The sequence below is a fragment of the Lissotriton helveticus genome, chromosome 8 (assembly GCF_964261635.1).
Source record: "Lissotriton helveticus chromosome 8, aLisHel1.1, whole genome shotgun sequence".
Taxonomy (NCBI): Eukaryota; Metazoa; Chordata; class Amphibia; order Caudata; family Salamandridae; genus Lissotriton; species Lissotriton helveticus.
In genome coordinates, this window is record NC_136069.1 from 808,999,264 (window position 1) to 809,018,768 (window position 19,505).

Sequence of the window (19,505 nt, forward strand, 5' to 3'; positions counted from 1 at the left end):
CGTCCCGCCCTACTGGGCGTTGCCACGAGCGTGGCCTTCTGGATCATGTAGTGCCAAAATAGTAACCTCTTGTGAGTCGCCGTGCACAGTTTCCAAATAACAGCAATTTGATGACACCCAAGTGGGCAGTGAAGGTCACCCACGACGTTACTGCTGCTGCATTGCGTAAATCCATTGAGACTCTCCTGTCCCAACGCTGTAACCTCGGGTGAAGTCACAGCAGGACTGTGTAAGACACAGTGGGGCGCCACTCGCGGCTCAGGCAGCGCCGCTACAAATCCAACCACAAAGTTTGCCTGGAGTGAGGAGCCCACGCAGGTGAGTAAAAGTGTTCTCTGATTTAATGGAGAAACCAGCAGCAAATAACAATACGCAGGCACCCAACTTTGAATCAAGTTCTGTGAAAACGCCCGACGCGTTTCATGTTGAGGAACATTTCTTCAGGGGCTCACAGTATGCAAAGGAGTTCCTGGGCACAGCTGTTTTTACAGGCACATTTAATTTTCGTCCCGCCCTACTGGGCGTTGCCACGAGCGTGGCCTTCTGGATCATGTAGTGCCAAAATAGTAACCTCTTGTGAGTCGCCGTGCACAGTTTCCAAATAACAGCAATTTGATGACACCCAAGTGGGCAGTGAAGGTCACCCACGACGTTACTGCTGCTGCATTGCGTAAATCCATTGAGACTCTCCTGTCCCAACGCTGTAACCTCGGGTGAAGTCACAGCAGGACTGTGTAAGACACAGTGGGGCGCCACTCGCGGCTCAGGCAGCGCCGCTACAAATCCAACCACAAAGTTTGCCTGGAGTGAGGAGCCCACGCAGGTGAGTAAAAGTGTTCTCTGATTTAATGGAGAAACCAGCAGCAAATAACAATACGCAGGCACCCAACTTTGAATCAAGTTCTGTGAAAACGCCCGACGCGTTTCATGTTGAGGAACATTTCTTCAGGGGCTCACAGTATGCAAAGGAGTTCCTGGGCACAGCTGTTTTTACAGGCACATTTAATTTTCGTCCCGCCCTACTGGGCGTTGCCACGAGCGTGGCCTTCTGGATCATGTAGTGCCAAAATAGTAACCTCTTGTGAGTCGCCGTGCACAGTTTCCAAATAACAGCAATTTGATGACACCCAAGTGGGCAGTGAAGGTCACCCACGACGTTACTGCTGCTGCATTGCGTAAATCCATTGAGACTCTCCTGTCACAAGAGGTTACTATTTTGGCACTACATGATCCAGAAGGCCACGCTCGTGGCAACGCCCAGTAGGGCGGGACGAAAATTAAATGTGCCTGTAAAAACAGCTGTGCCCAGGAACTCCTTTGCATACTGTGAGCCCCTGAAGAAATGTTCCTCAACATGAAACGCGTCGGGCGTTTTCACAGAACTTGATTCAAAGTTGGGTGCCTGCGTATTGTTATTTGCTGCTGGTTTCTCCATTAAATCAGAGAACACTTTTACTCACCTGCGTGGGCTCCTCACTCCAGGCAAACTTTGTGGTTGGATATATATATATATATATATATATATATATATATATATATATATATATATATATATATATATATATATATATATATATATATATATATATATATATATATATATATATATATATATATATATATATATATATATATATATATACTCTTTCAGGCATAGAGTGATGCATAAATTATTCAAAAAAGGAGCAGAGAACTCCTTGTAGTTCCCAAGTTTAGGTGGAGGGCTCTCTATATAAATATCCCACTGGCGATAACAAGGAGATAGTTATAGTTAGGACTTACTTACCATAGGAAAAGCATTTGTTGTTTTAGGTACAACTTTGGCACCGACGAATCTTCAAGAAATGTTCAAAACTAGTTTGCCACTCAAACCAACTGTTGTCTTAAATGTTTCAGGGTGATTCATCAAGCGAGGGCTGAGAAAAAGGAGGGTCCCAAAACGCATTTTCCTCATGCAATTTCCCTTAGGGATTTTGAACGTGACTACAGACTAAACCGCCAAATTACACCAAATTTGCGAGAAAGCTACCACTAGGTCCAGAGAGAGTAATTTTTGTAATTTGGTGTCAATCCGCTCAGTACTTTGGGAGTTTTTAAAGAAAAAAGATTTATATATCTCAAGGGACGCGAATCCTCCACGGATTTGACAAAACTTTTGGTGCATTTTATGCAGGTATTAATGCATTAACAATATCTTATTTTCAGCAGTTATTTTCTTTCTCCCTCAATTCACTCAATTTATTGTGAGGACCACAACTACCATAGTGCTTTGCAGTTGTCTCAATACAATGTTCACATCCTTCAATGCTTTGTATTTGATACATTTGTTTCTTATAAAATTGCATGTACCACCATACCTCTCTCATGCCTTCAAAAGATAAACATTATCATTACATCAGTCATTACACATATACATCTATTTTTCATGTGGCGAAGATAGTCAGATCGAGTGAAAGGCAAGAGGAATTTGTGTTGAACATATATATATTTCTCTCACACACTCTCTCTCTCTCTCTCTCTCTCTCTGCATATATATATATATATATATATATATATATATATATATATATATATATATATATCCACACTACATTCATTGTAACTCACTCCTTCTCCATGCACTGCTTATACCAATATGTATTAAATTAGTTATACCTTCTAAAATATTAGCATTTACAATGACACTTATAACATTGCAAATCACATCATTTGTGAGAACACACTGCATGTTAGAGTGTGGAGTAAAAATGTATGTAGTGTGGACTGTAGTGGCATAGAGTGGACTGCCGTAGGGTGGTGTGGCATATAGTGGAGTAGAATACAGCAGAGTGGTGTAAACTTGAATAACATAGCGTGAAGTGGTGTACGGTAGAGTGACTTAGAGTGGAGTGCCATATAGGACGAGATGGAGGAGAAAGGTATACCTTCTTCAAAGGCTGTCCAAAAGTAAAGACCTGCACAATAATATGGGGATGCTATGCAGAGCAGTTCTTGGAAGTAACTGAGAGATTGTTCCAGGATGCCATCATGACCTTAAAGTGAGCAATCAAAGTACGGAACAACCCCAGAGGGAATTGCATTTTTTTGTAGAGGCTTTGGTTCCATGTGTCTAGCCTATTAAAAATGTACTATAAAGTTTGAAGATCCCTAACCATTCTGCAAGCTGTTTGAATGTTAATGTTGTTGAGGGTATTCTTACCATTTCCCCTTGATCCCTCAAGGTTTCTCAGTGTTACTGTTACATCAGCACCAGCATACAGGGTTGCTTTCCTTTTTATTGTTGTTACTGAAGATATGGCTCAAATGTGAGACCTACATTTTTATCGCTGTTGTACGAGAATGGCTGACATTCTAGTGTACATGTCAATTTTTCAGTGATTGTGGTCTATTTTAATTTTGTCCCTTAAAATGTGTCCCCCCTTTATTCTGGGTTATAAATATGTTTTCAATAGTCTGCTTTACTTTTACATCTCTCAAGTTAAATGATCGACCAAGGAGGCAGTTCTGTACAACTGTGCTTCACCTTTGAGGAAAAGTTAGCATGGAGTGTACACGAGTACTTGTGGTGTATATCACGACTAAGGGAAATGTGTCACAGTACACTGAAATATGCTTTCTAATATAAGCAGATGCATTTATTTAATGGGAAATGCATATTACACTACAAGATACACGGCTATATCACACTATGTCATAATTGCTGCTTCTATGTACATATAGATGCATATATAGAGGGGTCTATGCCTACTATGAAAACTGTAATAAGTGTCATGAAACAATGTGCATACTTCACCATAAGATAAATGTGCACACCAGACCATCTAAGTAGTGATGCTTATCGATATTTATATAGAGAAGTTTTCTCCAGCCAATAAAACTTTACCAGGTGTCATGTGCATATATGTATGTAAATAAGCTAACTTTTTTGTAATATAAAATCCTCCTTTCAACCTTTGTTCAATCCTTCCTTTTTCTGACTCATTACAAATCTTTCAGACTACTATTAACACCCAAACATCCTTCTCAAACTGCCCCATCCTTTGTTATGCATCACCACAACTAACAGACACACACGATGACTACTTACCAAAGAAACTTTCTAAATCCCTCTTTCAAATCAATTCCCATCATTCTCTCCCTACTCTGAACTCTACTAAACACACAAGAAATTTAGAGCCCAAACCTAACACAACTAATGCATAAGAAACAAACACCTATTTCTAATATACTATAAAACTCTAATCTTGGATTCTGAAGTTGAGCTTCACTGCCTCGTCAGGGACAGTAAGCATAATATAAATACAATTTACAATTTACAATATAGTGGAATAGAGTAGATTGGAGTTGCGTAGAGTTGAGTATTGTAAGTGGAATAATGTACAATGTAGTGAAGCATAGCGTTCTTGTAGTTTACAGTGGAGGGGCATACATTGGAGTGGCGTAGAGTGGAAAGGCTGAGTGGTGTGCAGTGTAATACAGTACAGTGGAGTGCTGTAGAGTGCAGTGGCATATAATGAAGTGTCTTAAAGTGGAGTGGCGTAGACTAGTGTCATATAGTGGAATAATGTACCGGTGGAGTGGTGTGCACTGGAGTATAATAGAGAGGAGCGGCATAAAGTGGAATCACACAGAGTGTAGTGTCATAGAGTGGAGTTGAGCAGAGGTGAATAGGGTAGAGTGGAGTAGCGTACAGTGGAGGGGCGTGTAGAATAGTGGTGTACACTACAGTGTCATAGAATGGAATGGCTCATAATGTAATAGCTTACAGTGGAGCGGTTTTGAGCGTAGTGGTGTAGAGTGGAGTGTAGTAGAGTGTAGCGGCATACAGTGGATTGCCAAAGGTGGAGTGGCATACAGTGGATTAGCATAGAGTCAAGTGCCATGTAGTGGAGTAACAAAGAGTGTAGTGGCATTGAGTGGAGTGGTGTACAGCGGTTAGGTTAGGGTGAAGTGGCATGTAGTGGAATGGTGTAAAATGTAATGGCTTACAGTGGCGTGGCGTACAGCTGAATAGCGTAGAGTGGGGGGACGTAGAGAGGAGTGGCATACAGCGGAGTGGCGTAAATTGGCATTCCATACACTGGAGTGGACTAGAGTGGAGTGGCATAAGTGGAGTGATGTAGAAGATGTATAATAGAATAGCATATATTGGAGCGGCATACAGTGGAGTAGCGTACTTTGGAGTGGTGTGAGGTACTGTGTAGTAGTGTACAGTGGAAGAGCGTAGACTGGAGTGGTGTACAGCAGCCTTTAAGGAAAACAGACTGTATTTCAAAATAAGAAACTGCCTAGTTTAAAAAGCAGTCACAGACATGGTGGTCTGCTGACCCCAGCAGGCAACCATCCCTGTGAGTGCTAGCCATTCCCAATAGGTAGCTAATTGCGACCTGCCTCAATAATATTTATGAGGCAGGTCCCTTTTGCACCATTTGGAATTGCAAACAGTGTAAAACACACTGTTGTTCATAGCTGTTTGCGATTTTCTAATAGCAAATCGCACATATTTATCTATTAGGAAATCGCAAATGGAAGTCTATGTACATCTGGCCCTATGTCACTGCACGCTACACCATTGCACTCTACCCCACTCTAATGCACTCTACACCACTGCACTCTATGCCACTCTACTGGTCTCTACTCAACTGCACTCTACATCATTGTACTCTACGCCACTGCACTACTCCACTCTATGCCAATGCACTGCACACCACTCTACTCTGCATCACTCCACTCTATGCCACTGCACTCTACCCTGCACCACTCCCCTCTACTCTGCACCACTCCACTTTATGCCACTTCAATCTACATCACTGTACTCTGCAACACTGCTCTCTCTGGGACTGAACTATCTGCCACTCTACTCTGCATCGCTCCACTCTATGCCACTGTACTCTACGCCAATCCACTCTAAGCCACTCTAATCTACACTGCATCACTGCACTCTACGACTTTACTCTATATCACTGTACTCCACGCAACTTCACTCTACTCTGTAACTATCTACTCTATGTCACTGCAGTCTATGCCACACTATTCCACTCTGTACCCCTCCACTCTACGCCACTCCACAATATGCCACTCTATTCTACACCACTGCGCTCTATGTCACTGCACTCTACACCAACACTCTCTACACCACTTTACTCAAAACCAATACACTCAACACATCTGCAATCTATGCCAACCTACTCTGCATCACTGCACTGTACATCACTTTACTCTACTTTACACCACTGCACTTGATGCCACTCTACACCATTGCATTCTGTTACTTTACTCTGCACCACTCTATGCCACTGCAATCTACACCAATGCACTTTACACCACTCTGCCCTACTGCACTCTATGACGCCCTACTCTGCAGCACTGCTCTCTTTGCCACTGAACACTATGACACTATACTATATGTCACTCTACTCTGCGCCACTTTATTCTATGCCACTGCACTCTACTCTGCAACGCTCTACTCCACTGTACTGCACTCTACACCAATGCACTCTACCCACTCTAATCTACTGTGCATACCCGCACTCTGGCATTGCGCTCTATGCCACTTCACTCGCTTCCCTACTCTGCAACACTCTACCCTATGCAAGTGCACTCTTTCCCAATCTACGATGCACCCCTGCACTCTACACCACTCTAGTCTAGGCCACTTGACTTTGCACCACTCCACTCTATGCCACTCCACTCTGCAACACTGCCCTCTACACAACTACTCTACACCACCCCAGCCTACCTTTTACCTTTCCACTCAACCCTGCACCACTCCACTCTACACCACTTAACTCTACTTTGAAACAATTCTTCACTCTATGCAACTGCACTCTCTGCCATTCTGCTCCAGTCTGCACTGCTACACTATACTCCACCGCAATAAACACTGTGCCACTCTACTCTACACCACTCTACTCTATGCTACTGCACCCTATCCTGAACCACTATACTCTACCATGCACTGCTCCACTCTGCTCTGAAACAATCTACTCTTTTTTACTCACTCTATGCCACAGCACTCTACGCCACTGCACTCTACCCTTCGCCACTCTACCCCCCTGCCATCTACGCTATGCCACTGTTCTCTAAACCACTGCACTCTATGCCAATGCACTCTACATCACTTTACTCAAAACCAATGCACCCTATGCCACTGCACCCTTGTCAACTATTTTGCATCACGGCACTCTATGTCACTACAATCTATGGCGCTTTGTTCTACTCTGCACTACTATACTCTATGTCATTGCTCTCTGTATCACTCTACTCTTCATAATTCTACTCTGCACTACTCTACTCTGCACCACTCTTTGACCCTGCACTTTATAACCCTGCACTTTACAACCCTACACTATAACACTCTGTTCTACATGACTGCTCTCTATGCCACTGTACTGTACTATGCACCACTCAACTCAATGCCACTCTAATGCATTCTACACCACTGCACTCTACACCACTACATGCTATGCCACTGCACTCTATGCCACTGCACTCTACACCACTGCACTCTATGCCACCCTACTCTACACCACTGCACCCTGCCCTGCAGTACTCCACTCTACCCTGCACCACTCCACTTTATGCCACTTCACTCTACACCACTCTACTCAACTCTGCACCACTCCTGTATATGATATTGCACTCTACACCACTGCAATGTATACTCTGCACCGCTCTACTCTATGTCACTGCACTCTACACCAATGCACTCTACACAATTTTACTCAAAACTAATGCATTCTATGACACTGCACTCTATGCCAATCTACTTCGCACCACTGTACTTTACGCTACTGCCCTCTAGACCACTCTACTTAAACTCTATGACATTCCATTTCACTACACTCCCCTCCTCGATTCACCACTCTATGTTGCTCTACTTCATTAAAGTCTGCTCCACTGACTCTATTCCAATCCATGCCACGCCACTCTGCAGCAGTCTACTTCAATCTATGCCATTCTATGACATTACTTCAGTCTACAACGCTCTATGCAAATACCTCTACGCCACTTTACTCTACTCTATTCTATGACACACTACTCCAATCTTCTCCACTCCACTCTATGACAATCTACTCCACTCTAGCCACTCTACCCTACAACACTCTACTCCACTCTACCCAACACCCTCTACGCCACTCCACTATGCTCTAAACCACTCCATGACACAATGCCACTCCACTCTATGATATTCAACTCAACTTGACATTGTACTCAACTCGGCGCCACTCAACTCTATGCCCTTCCACTCTACGACACTCCTCCACTACACTCCTTAACACTATACGCTACTCCATGACACTCCACTTCACACCTCTCCATGCCACTCAACTCCACTGTACACCACTCTACACTACTCCATACCACTCCACTCTACTTCTCTTTATAACACTGCACTCCACGCCACTCCCCTTTACCCTGCTAACCTTCAGCCATGCTGAAAACCACCCACTCTGGTGTACAACATTGCCAAAACATATTGGCAAAGCCAATAGCTCTTGCATAGGCAAGACCTATTACGTTGACAGTGATTGCTGGGTTTCCCTACAGTTAAATGCATGACTATAACTAAATTTCCATTGTTTTCAGTGGAGACCTTGGATTTTCTAGCGTCTCCAGCCCATTTTGCTCTCGCACAAAGTTCCATCCGAGCAAAAGTTATGTGTAAGTGAGGTATTAACTCTAGAGCTATATAACAAATCAAATTCAAAGGGTGAAATGTTCTGGTATTGTCAGCATGCCAACAAGTCAAATCACATGCAAAGCCCCTTTCTTTCCATTCATGGCTTCCCAGAGCAAGAGTAATACATCATCTCCCAGCACCAGTAGAGGAAAGCACATCCACGTTCCTCCAGCAAGTCATTCGGGTGTTTTTTTAAAGTATTTTTAATAGAAATATCCTAATCTCTCATTTCCTAAAGCCTACCAGTAATGTCTCCTTATCAACACCTCACACCAGTTCCGTACATCTTGAGCCCTGCAGAGAAGCCTACTTTTGGACAGATAAGAAAACCTGAGTACAGTAATCCTGCATCTCGGTTTTCATATATACGTGATCATACTTAAAGGCCTGGTTCCCTAGCAGTGGATATCAGCTTTACAGTAGTGCTAACAAGGCATGCACCACGCTGCTGGGCGACACTGTCTCTGAGAAAGTAGGCGTGATCTTGTTCCCTTTACACGATAGCCTCAAACTGGGAATCTTTTTTTTATCAAAATAGGCAGGGTTACAAAGAATCTGTATTTTTATTTTTTATTTTTCTTGTATTTATTTTTATGACAAGGTTTTTAGTATATTCCCCCCCCCCCCAATTAAAATAGAAAAAAAAAATTTTTTTTAATCTTTTGCCTCAGCGAGTATGCTATGTATTACAGGAGGAGACTCTCACCTTAAAATGGACAGACAGAGGAGAATGTACATTTCTCAAAAAGCAAGTCATATTAAATTTAAAATATTTGACTCCGTTTTTAAATTCATATAGTGTGTCCCTTTGTAAGATTACAAGGATGCGAGGACAGATCAAAAATGGGAGGTGGTAGAGGGAGGTGGTAAATGGCAATTTGAGGAGAATAGCAAAACGATAACATTTAGGCTACATTAAAAGTAAATCGGTTCATCTACTGCATTGTTAATGTGTAAGTACAATTTCAAGATGACGGGTCATAATAACTGCATAAATAAACTGTGACTTCTCTACAATCAAATTTTTCAACAGAAATGTTTTTTGCAATACCTGTGTTAGCTGATCTGCGCAGACGCCACATCTATTGTCAAAATCAATGCAATAAACTAGAAATCGGCTATAAAACGAATATTCATGTTTTGGTGGAACTGGAGTGAAAAACGAGAAAATGGGAGCAGACAGTACATTTCCTAAGAAATCTCAGGATAGATCACCTGTCGATCAGTAGCAGCTGGGTCACGGAGTTATTCTAAGGTTATTTGTGTAACCACACTCACCAGGTATGGGCACGAAATACGGAAAATCAATAACCGTTCCCACGAAAACAGGTTGGACAGAATCCTACATAATGCATAGTATACATAATGCATAGTAAACCAAATACATAATGCATAGTATACCAAATAGTTAAATACATCGACTGCTATCTTTTGTAATATTTACAACTCCACACAGCAGCAGTTCAGTTTTTTCAGCAAATGTTCTTATCAAGGGCAGTACTACCAAAAATAGACGCGTTCCCGCCCCACAAGCAGGAAGAAGATTGGTTTGTCCCAAATGCAGAAGGCAAGGAGTAAGGAAACCATGGATACAGCCATTCTATTCTATTAGAACCTAGATCAGGGCCAACACACCCCAGAAAAGAGATTGAAGAATAACAAACTCTGCAGTGTAAAGACACACCCACTTATGCCCTTTAAAAGAGCACAACAAACACCACTCATACAAAGTGACATTACAATAGCATGCCCAGGTTAAATGAAGGTTAGTAACAGCCTTACAATCTGCCTCCCACCAACACCTTGCAAAACAGCCATACCCAAAACCTTTGACAGTTTTAAATCCCAGGCAAGATCAGCTCCTCCACCTCCCATGCAACAGACTAGAGTAAAAATCATCTCTCTGTGGTCTAATCCATGAAACGTACGCAGGCCATTGGAAGGTTGAATGTCCCATTCTACCCCCAGGGGTGAGACGGTGTTGGCTTAACCCATAACCTCACACTTCAGTTGGCACACAAGAACCCAAAGTGTACAGAAGGCCACCGAACTGGCAAGCACTGCTGTCTATCAAAACATGTGACATAAAAACGATTATTTTAGGGTGTGAGCATGTTGCACATGGGTATGCAGTTCAGACTCCAATGACTGCCAATTAAAGACATGTAAACATTGGGTATGTTTTCAAAGGCCGCAAATAACCAATTTGTGCTGTAGAATAGAATACAGGGGACATGAACAACAAGCCAACAATTGGGAACACCCAAGAAAGTTTTCCATCTCAATCAGTAGCACCTGCATTTATGAGCCTTGCCCAATTGCATGCCACTGTGCAGCTGTGCAAAAGGAACAAATGATGGACGGAATGCTGAACAACGCAAACATTCACCACAGTCACAAAGATCTGGGTTTAGTCCACCAGCCTTATGCAAATCAGTCTTGACCCAATGCCTCATGGGAACAGTGCAGCCCGAACTGCCAAGCCAAGTCCTCCCTGGACAGTAAACATGCCTCCTGACTCCTGGGACCGGTTTCGGGGCATCAGTCTTCCAAAGTCATCCACCCCCAAAATGGCGGCCCAAACCTCTCAGTTTCCCATTAAGGTTGCCATTGGCGTAGCTTGAGCTGCAGGGGCAGTACCTGTGTAGTAGCTGTCGATGTCGTGCTGCTCCTCGAGCCCCACATCTGCTGGAACTGCACTCGGATCTCTGCAAACGTCTCGATGATGACAGCAATGAAGACATTCTAGAAGCGAGTAGAAGGTTGGGGGAAAAATCTTAGTTTACGGAAGATAGCGAAGAGCGTCAGAGCAAGGCCAAAGAGAACAGCACCGAGCTCCGACTTACCTTCACGAGCCAGGCGAGGAAGAAAATCAAGGTGATGAAGTAGAAATAGGAGCGCCACCGTGGGAAGCTGTCGATGGCTCGGTACATAAGGAACACCCAGCCTTCCTGAGATGCCGCCTCGTACACCGTAAAGATGCTCGTGCCTGCAAAAGGGAAGGGGAAATCCGGCTTGAAAACAGCAGCATTTTCACGAATAATCTTATTCAGAATTCTCTCCTCTGTCTTACACTAATACTTTTCCTAAATAAAGGGGGTTATTATGTTTTTACACATCCAAATCTGCAGCACTAGATTTAAGCCTTTTAACAATTCCGCTTAATATATATATATTTTTAAGCTTGCACACTGGTTTATTTGAAAATGTGATTTAATGTATTTACTGTTGTGAAAATAAAGGTGAGGTAGCGTTGCAGGCTTGCATTTTATTCTTTGCAAGCCACACTGTAATATGAAAGGGAGGATAGGAGGTTGTGTCACTTAGGTTTGTTTGGGGCATACACTGGAACTTCTACGCCATGTGGTGGTAGTTGGAACAAAAACATCAGTGCAGTGGCGGTCTCAGTATTTTGAATGGACAGGGGCCAGGTTGGCCATTTATTTCATGGGCATTTCCCTGGGGGCGGGAGCCATTACAGGCCAATTTTGAAGGTTGGTAGTCGCTGCCTCTGTCTGCAGCTTTGGGGTGTATGGCAGCAAGCACAGCAGTCAAAAAAAGAGTTAAAGCAGTGCTCAATTTGTAAAAATATAAGTGACAGGGCCCTCGTCAGGAAGACACTGAAGCCTATACCTCCCACTGTCCATGCTAGCCCTGCCTATGACAGTACCAAACCAACTACTAACCATCACACTCCTAGAAGTGTGACAATTAAGACTGTTCCAGGCACCCAAAGCTATAAGATTAGCGTGGGCGGCAGGGAAAAAGTCATTTTTAATGTATATTGAATTAGTAAACAACTGTTGTGATCACTCTAAGTCAAACAAACAGCACCACCATGTGGCAGACTGTCATAAGTACCAGTGCTGCCAATTAAGTGCCAGGTGCCAAGCACCAGAAACCACCAACTCAAATTAAGCACTGAGATAAAGTAAAACACAGGGTGTGGGAAGGGAAAGAAAGAGACAGGAAGGGAATGGGGTTGAATTGGACATTTCAGCCGGGGCTGTTTTGAACAGTTCTTGTAGGGCTGCTTTTAGTTACCAATCCAGGCCTGTGAACTGCTACAAAACCGACAATGGGATCCCCAACACCCAGTGCGTGACTATTCAAAACAATTTAAAGAGTTTGGCAATTGTGTTCCAGGCTTGAGCGTAGTTACTATGGAGGTGGCGGGGCTGCTCCTAATAACACAGACCTCATAGGTTAAAGTTCCTTCTTCATACATAGGAAACCGAAGAATCGCACATGGTCTAACAAATTGCAAATGGCTCCAGACAATATTCTTGCTTCTTTTCACCACTAAATTTCCATGTTTCATCTCAAAGTCATCACATTTTAAGGGTAATAAGATTATAAATTGATATACATTTTTATAAAACGACAAAAAGCTGTTTTTAATTGTCCTTTTATGTAACCAATTGCAATGATTGTATGTAATTGTGCAATTAACACTTATCTATCTCTCAAAGTCATACAGCATTGATTTAGGTATGCAATACAGCATAGGATTTCTCTTCAGACTTCATCAGCATAGCTTCTGAGTTGACATTCCCAAATAGTGTAGTCAGTGTAAATTTGAAAAACGATCACTCACCATTTGCGCGGGTTATAGGGAGTGTCAGCAATCACAGCCATTGTGGCGTGTGTGAGAGACAGTGAAATACTGAACAAGTGTGTGAAAACAAAACATAGGAAAGAGAGGGACATGAACGAGAGGAGATAGAGTGCAAATGAGTTTAAGGTGTGAGAAGGTCAAGTAAGAGGAGTCTGTCAGGGAAAGGAGGGTTTGAGAGTGAAGGCTATTTGTGTGTGTAAAGGGAGCCATTCAGTCACACGGCAGGGTATGAGAGTGAATGTGAGTGAGAATAGGAGGAACACAGAGAGACACATGACATGAGTAACATTAGAGAAGAGTGTGAGAAGGACGTGGAGACTAGAAACAATATGAAAGAAATAAGTGAGAGGAAGGTATGAGAGATCCTAGTGAGAAGATGGTCGGGAAGAGGTTAGTGGGTTTGCCGTGAGCTTGATGAGAGTAAAATATAGGGTTACGGTTCAGGGCGTCAGATTATGCAGGAAAATGGTTGTGCTAATGAAACACCTGAGGCTGGGGGATGTGAGTATGTGAGAGAGAAAGGAAAGCAAGAGGGTGAAAACGAGGAATGTGAGGGGCGATTTTCAGGAGAGGTAGGAGGATAAATGAATAAAAATATACCAAGAAAAGAGTTTTGAGAAAGAGACTGTCCTGTGTAATACACAGGACAGGCAGGAACAGTTTTGGGTAGGAAAGAATTTTAGGTAGATGTTTAGACTGAAACTAGTAGGGGATACATTCACATTGTATGGCGGACATCCTTGCCTGGCCATAGGTGATGGAGAAGGAGCTAGACATAGGTGACACAAGGAGAGGAGATGAGTGAGTCATTGAGGGGTCAGAGACTAGGTATCATGAGAAGAGTAAATCAGACAGCATGTCTAAGAGAGTTGTTTTGGAACCAGTAAGAGAGTGACAGACAAGGTAAAACAAGAGGAAAATGAGACGAGACTGACAAGAGAGATAAACAAACAGTGGCGGCTCCTGCACTAAGGCGGAGGAGCGTGGCCCACTGCTCAAAAGAAAAAAATCAAATGATAATAACGTATCGTTATCATTTTATTTTTCCTATTGAAATCAGTGACTCCTGGGATGGGGCTGGCCAGAGCAGAGGGAGGAGTGGTTTGCCCTCCTTAAGTGCGAATTACTGCTTGGCTGGTCCTCTTGGGCCGGCCAGTCATGCACACTTTGCATGTTCCCCACAAGGCCGTATCACACAGCCTGGTGAGAAACATGCAAAGCCTCCCAGTCCCCGTCTGAGTGCTGAACCATGGCGTTCAGACCAATCACAATGCTGCACCTACCACTCCCGTCTGGTAGCAGCCGCTACTGTAAACAAAAGCTGAAGAGATTAAGTTGAGAGAGAGAGTAAAATAGAGAGAAATTCAGAAAAGGCAGGGAAGGAGAGAATGGATATAGAGGGAGAGTAAGAGAAAGGGGAGAATGGAATAGAGAGTGGGTAAATATAGAATCCAGAAGGAGGAATGGAGGGAGGCAACATAAGAGTAGCATGGGTTACGCCCTCTTGCTCCTTTCACACCATGAGTAGAAAAAGTCTCCGTACACATATAGCAAAATCACCAACCTGGGAGATCTCAAGTTGATTGACATATGTACATGAGAACGTCACCAATAGGAATTATAGGATGTGACCGCAGCAACAATGGAAGATGTGAAAACAGCAGGTGTGACATCAGGGAGAGCAGGACTCTGTGACTGCGGGAGTTTCAGAATGTTACAGTAACATCACTGAGAGCCTTACAAATGAAAGCAGAAGGAGAGAAAGAGAGTAACAGGAAGTGTACTGACATGGAATGTCATACATATTAAAGTGGTGTCACCTCTCCCATATTCACCCTCCATCTAAACACTAAGGGCCCGATTATGACTTTGGCAGTGCGGCGCCGGATCTGCACTGCTGCAGCACCGCCAAAGTTATGGCCAGACCGCCTGCTAGATTAGGAGTTTCCTCCTGTTTAACAGGCTGGTATTTGGTATTCCCACAGCGGTGCTTCAGAAAATAGGCACCGCAATGGGAATGCGAAAAATAGTTCTTGCACTTCATGGACTGAAAAGTCCATATCATGCAGGAACTGACGTGCATGCACACAGGGGGGCACATGTTGTACCTCCCTGTGTGCATCTCTTTGTGGAGGTGGCACAGGGGGCCCTGGAGGTCCCCACTTTGTTTCCTTTCCGCCGCGGTGTTCATGGAGGAGGAATCTCCATGACACAGCCAGCGAGAAAGGAAACTCTATGTCCAACTCCTTGCTCGGGCCCGCCCATATTATGCTGCAGCGCCCCCATGAGTCTGGCGGTTCACAGACCGTCAGACTCGCAATCGAGCCCTAAGTGGATTAAGCATCAGTTTGTAAGCCACATGCCACTCATACATTTACTAAAAATGGTCTGTGAGCTATGAAAGCCTGCACTACAGTTGTCATGCTAATATATTCTGTTGAGAAGGAAAGCGTGAGCTGCATCTGCCTTCTGTGGGAGAGAGGTTTGTTTTGAAGTTGTCGAGCTGTAGCTGTTCTGCGAGGGGGAAACCTTGCACTGCAGCTGCTCTACTGTCCCTATTCTATGAAGAAGGGACATTTCCAATTTTAATCCCACATCTGTACCTGTTGTTTGAAAGAGACAATTTATTTATTTATTTATTTGGGCATTTGTAAAGCGCCTGGTTACGCCACTGGCGTGTCCCCGCGCTGTGATAAGTGAAATGGCTGCCCCCCCCCCTCCCACAGAAGGCTACCTGCTGAAAAGGTGTGTTTTAAGTTTTTTCCTGAACAGAACTTCAGATCGTTCTAGTCGCAGTTCCAAAGGAAGAGCATTCCAGCACCTGGGAGCGAGGTATCTAAAAGATCTGCCTCCCATACGCGCCTTCGATACTCTGGGGACCTTAAGCAGCCCAGTCTGCGAGGACCGTAGACTGCGTGTGGGCTCATAGTGGGTTACCAGGCTCTTGAGCGGAGCAGGCGCTTTACCGCTCAAAATGCGATGGCATGTAGTGAGGGCCTTGAACTCCACTCTCCTCTCAATGGGAAGCCAGTGGAGGGCCCGCAAAGCTGGTTTGGAGGATGACCTCCTAGGGAGCCTGAGTACAAGCCGCGCTGCAGCATTTTGGAGGACTTGCAGGCGACCCATGGCCTTGCCTGTGGCCCCCAGGTAAAGCAGGTTCCCATAGTCAAGTCGTGAGGTGACGAGGGCATGCACCAGCGTCCTTCGAGCAGAAATCGGGAGAAGATCTAACACTTTCCTTAAGGCTCTCAGGACACCGAAGCATACACCCGCCACCCGACTGACCTGGGGACCAAAGGCAAGATCTTTGTCCAACCACACGCCAAGGTTCCTGGCCTCACGGCAAGGAGCAGGGACTTCACCCAGACAGGGCGGCCACCACGCCGACGACCAGGCAGACGGCCCTCCCCCCACCACGAACACCTCGGTCTTACTGCCGTTTAGTTTTAAGCAGTTTGCGGACATCCAGGCAGCAAGGTCTTGCATGCAATTCCTGAAGATGTCCGCTGCGAGGCCAGGTGCACGCGACAGGGAGATGACCAACTGCGTGTCGTCGGCGTAGGACACCAGGCGTAGCCCGTATCCCTCCACGATGGCCGCCAAGGGGGAGACATAGTTATTAAATAAGGTTGGGCTCAGGGACGAGCCCTGAGGCACGCCCTGGCCCAACTCAATCTCCTTCGAGTAGCATTCACCCAGTCTGACTTGAAAACACCTGTCAGACAGGAAGGACCTGATCCAGCCAAGCGCTGCTCCTGTGACCCTGCCTTCATTCAGACACTGTAGCAAGATGGAATGTGCTACAGTGTCGAATGCCGCGCTTAGGTCGAGTAAAATCAATGCCATGGTTTGGCCCTCGTCCACACCTTGTCGTAGCGCTTCAACCGCCACGAGGAGTGCCGATTCCGTCGAGTGACGGGGCGGAAGCCAAATTGCGAGTCATGGAGTAGCGAAGCCGCCTCCTCGAACTGCATAAGTTGTACATTGGCTATTTTTTCCGCCACTTTTGCCATGTAGGGCAGGAGGGAGATTGGGCGAAGGTTGTCGAGTTTTTTAAAACTGACATTTGCTTTCTTCTGCAGGGGAAGTACCACTGCTTGCTTCCAAGCATTAGGGACAACCTGGGATTTAAAGGAGGTATCCAGTAAATGACGAACATAAGGCTCAAGTACTGGCAGGCTGCCCTTCAACCGACTAGGAGTGGTCGGGTCTCTTGGCGAGCCGGATTTTATCGACCCACAAATGCGGAGAAGTTCCTCAGTGGGGGGGTGACAAAGGTGGTTAAACGTTGTTCCCCTTTGGTTTTAATGGCTTCCGGGTGTCTAGGACCGTTATCTGTCCTCTGAGGAAAGGAATTGTAGATGTTAATAACCTTGTTTGCAAAGAACTCAGCAATGCGGTCACAACCCTCCGTCGTACAAAGTTTTTTAGGCACCGCAGCGGGTTTCCCTACCGCAATGGACTTATAGATTGAGAAGAGTTCCTTGGTGGACTGTTCAGCTTCTTCAATCTTGTTGCAGTAGTACCATGATTTACCCTTCCTAATCAGTTTGTGGTAATTGCGCCTGCAATCTATGTACTCTGTTTTGGCGGGGGTCGAGTAGGCAATTCCACCTGCAACACATCCGCCTTATATCCCCCCCAGCGTCCCAACAACTAGAGCGCTGCTGGTATCTGCCGGAAGTGTCTGGCTCGGACCCTCCACGCCCTCTGCTCAAACGGTGCTAGTCACCGGCGTCAGAACGAGGCGGGAGAGAGGGGCGAGTCCAGCACTCCGTTGCTAGGCAGCAGCACCTGTTTGTATGCTTTGAGAGGCTCAGCCGAGCAAAATGCGGAAGTCACAGCAATCACGCAATGCAAAGCGGCTTACACGCGCTGGCTCACCACAGTGCCAGGTGAGGAGAATAAGCTTTAAAAGTTTAAAATGAGCTCACACGCTAGGTCAACATGCGGGTGAAATGCGCTAGTGCGCTTCAGTAAAAAGCGGTAGGGACACTGCCACTGCCCACTTACCACACAAGGCGCCAGAATCCAGTGCCTTATATCCCCCCCAGCGTCCCAACAACTAGAGCGCTGCTGGTATCTGCCGGAAGTGTCTGGCTCGGACCCTCCACGCCCTCTGCTCAAACGGTGCTAGTCACCGGCGTCAGAACGAGGCGGGAGGGAGGGGCGAGTCCAGCACTCCGTTGCTAGGCAGCAGCACCTGTTTGTATGCTTTGAGAGGCTCAGCCGAGCAAAATGCGGAAGTCACAGCAATCACGCAATGCAAAGCGGCTTACACCCGCTGGCTCACCACAGTGCCAGGTGAGGAGAATAAGCTTTAAAAGTTTAAAATGAGCTCACACGCTAGGTCAACATGCGGGTGAAATGCGCTAGTGCGCTTCAGTAAAAAGCGGTAGGGACACTGCCACTGCCCACTTACCACCAGTATGGATGCTCCAGTTGTACCAAATCCATTAGGAAGGGAAGCTTGCACTTTTCCTATCTGTATTGTCCCTATTCTGTGTATGTGCTGTACTTTTTTGTTCTACAACCTGTACTTTATCATTGTTTTTTTGTATAACCGAAAGCTGCAATGTTGTTGCTACAGTTATAGCCTAGAGGTCCCAGGACATAGGAGATTTGTTTAGGGAATCCTGCACCCATCCCCAAATAGCCTCAATATTCATTTTGACTTCAACACATATTTTGGGTTGGTTTTAGGATGCTCGACTGAACCCACTGAGTTGCTTTGGTGCACTCCTGCCGTACAAATCTCCAGTGTTCTGCAACTGCTAGGCTAGCAATAATCGTAGGAGTAGTAGGAGGAAGCAGTAGAAACAGGAACTGGTACCTGCTTGGTGTTGAACTGGCATGAGGTTGGTGCCAAGGGTGATGCAGGGATGGCATTACTATCCAGACATCAACATATAATGTCTTGGAAAAATTCAAGAGGACATATGTCTGTTCTATTTGGTCATAATTAGGTCTCTCCTATGCGTGGGGCCCCATCCAACCACGGTACCCACTAGGCTGGCAGGGATCATAGATGAGTGTCAGTGAGGCACCAGGACCTTAAACTAGCACTTACAAGAGAGTTCTGAGATGTCAATGACATACCAGGACATTATTGCACACCAGAGTTCCTGAATTGAATGAGAAAGAGTTAGTGTTCCATAATACCCCTCTGGTGGCACTCCTCAATTTGCTGGTATGGTTTAATGC

The 19,505-nt window shown here is 45.0% G+C and overlaps 1 protein-coding gene across 1 annotated transcript in view; it reads right to left on the reverse strand.

Moving 5' to 3' along the window:
• NALCN (sodium leak channel, non-selective) overlaps window positions 1-19,505 on the reverse strand; it is a 3,094,418-nt gene that overhangs the window by 1,734,978 nt on the left and 1,339,935 nt on the right. The window contains exons 10-11 of the mRNA XM_078657626.1: window positions 11,530-11,672; window positions 11,324-11,428 (exon numbers count right to left, since the gene is read on the reverse strand). Coding sequence (XP_078513752.1) covers window positions 11,324-11,428; window positions 11,530-11,672 — 248 coding nt within the window. The remainder of the gene's footprint in view (window positions 1-11,323; window positions 11,429-11,529; window positions 11,673-19,505) is intronic.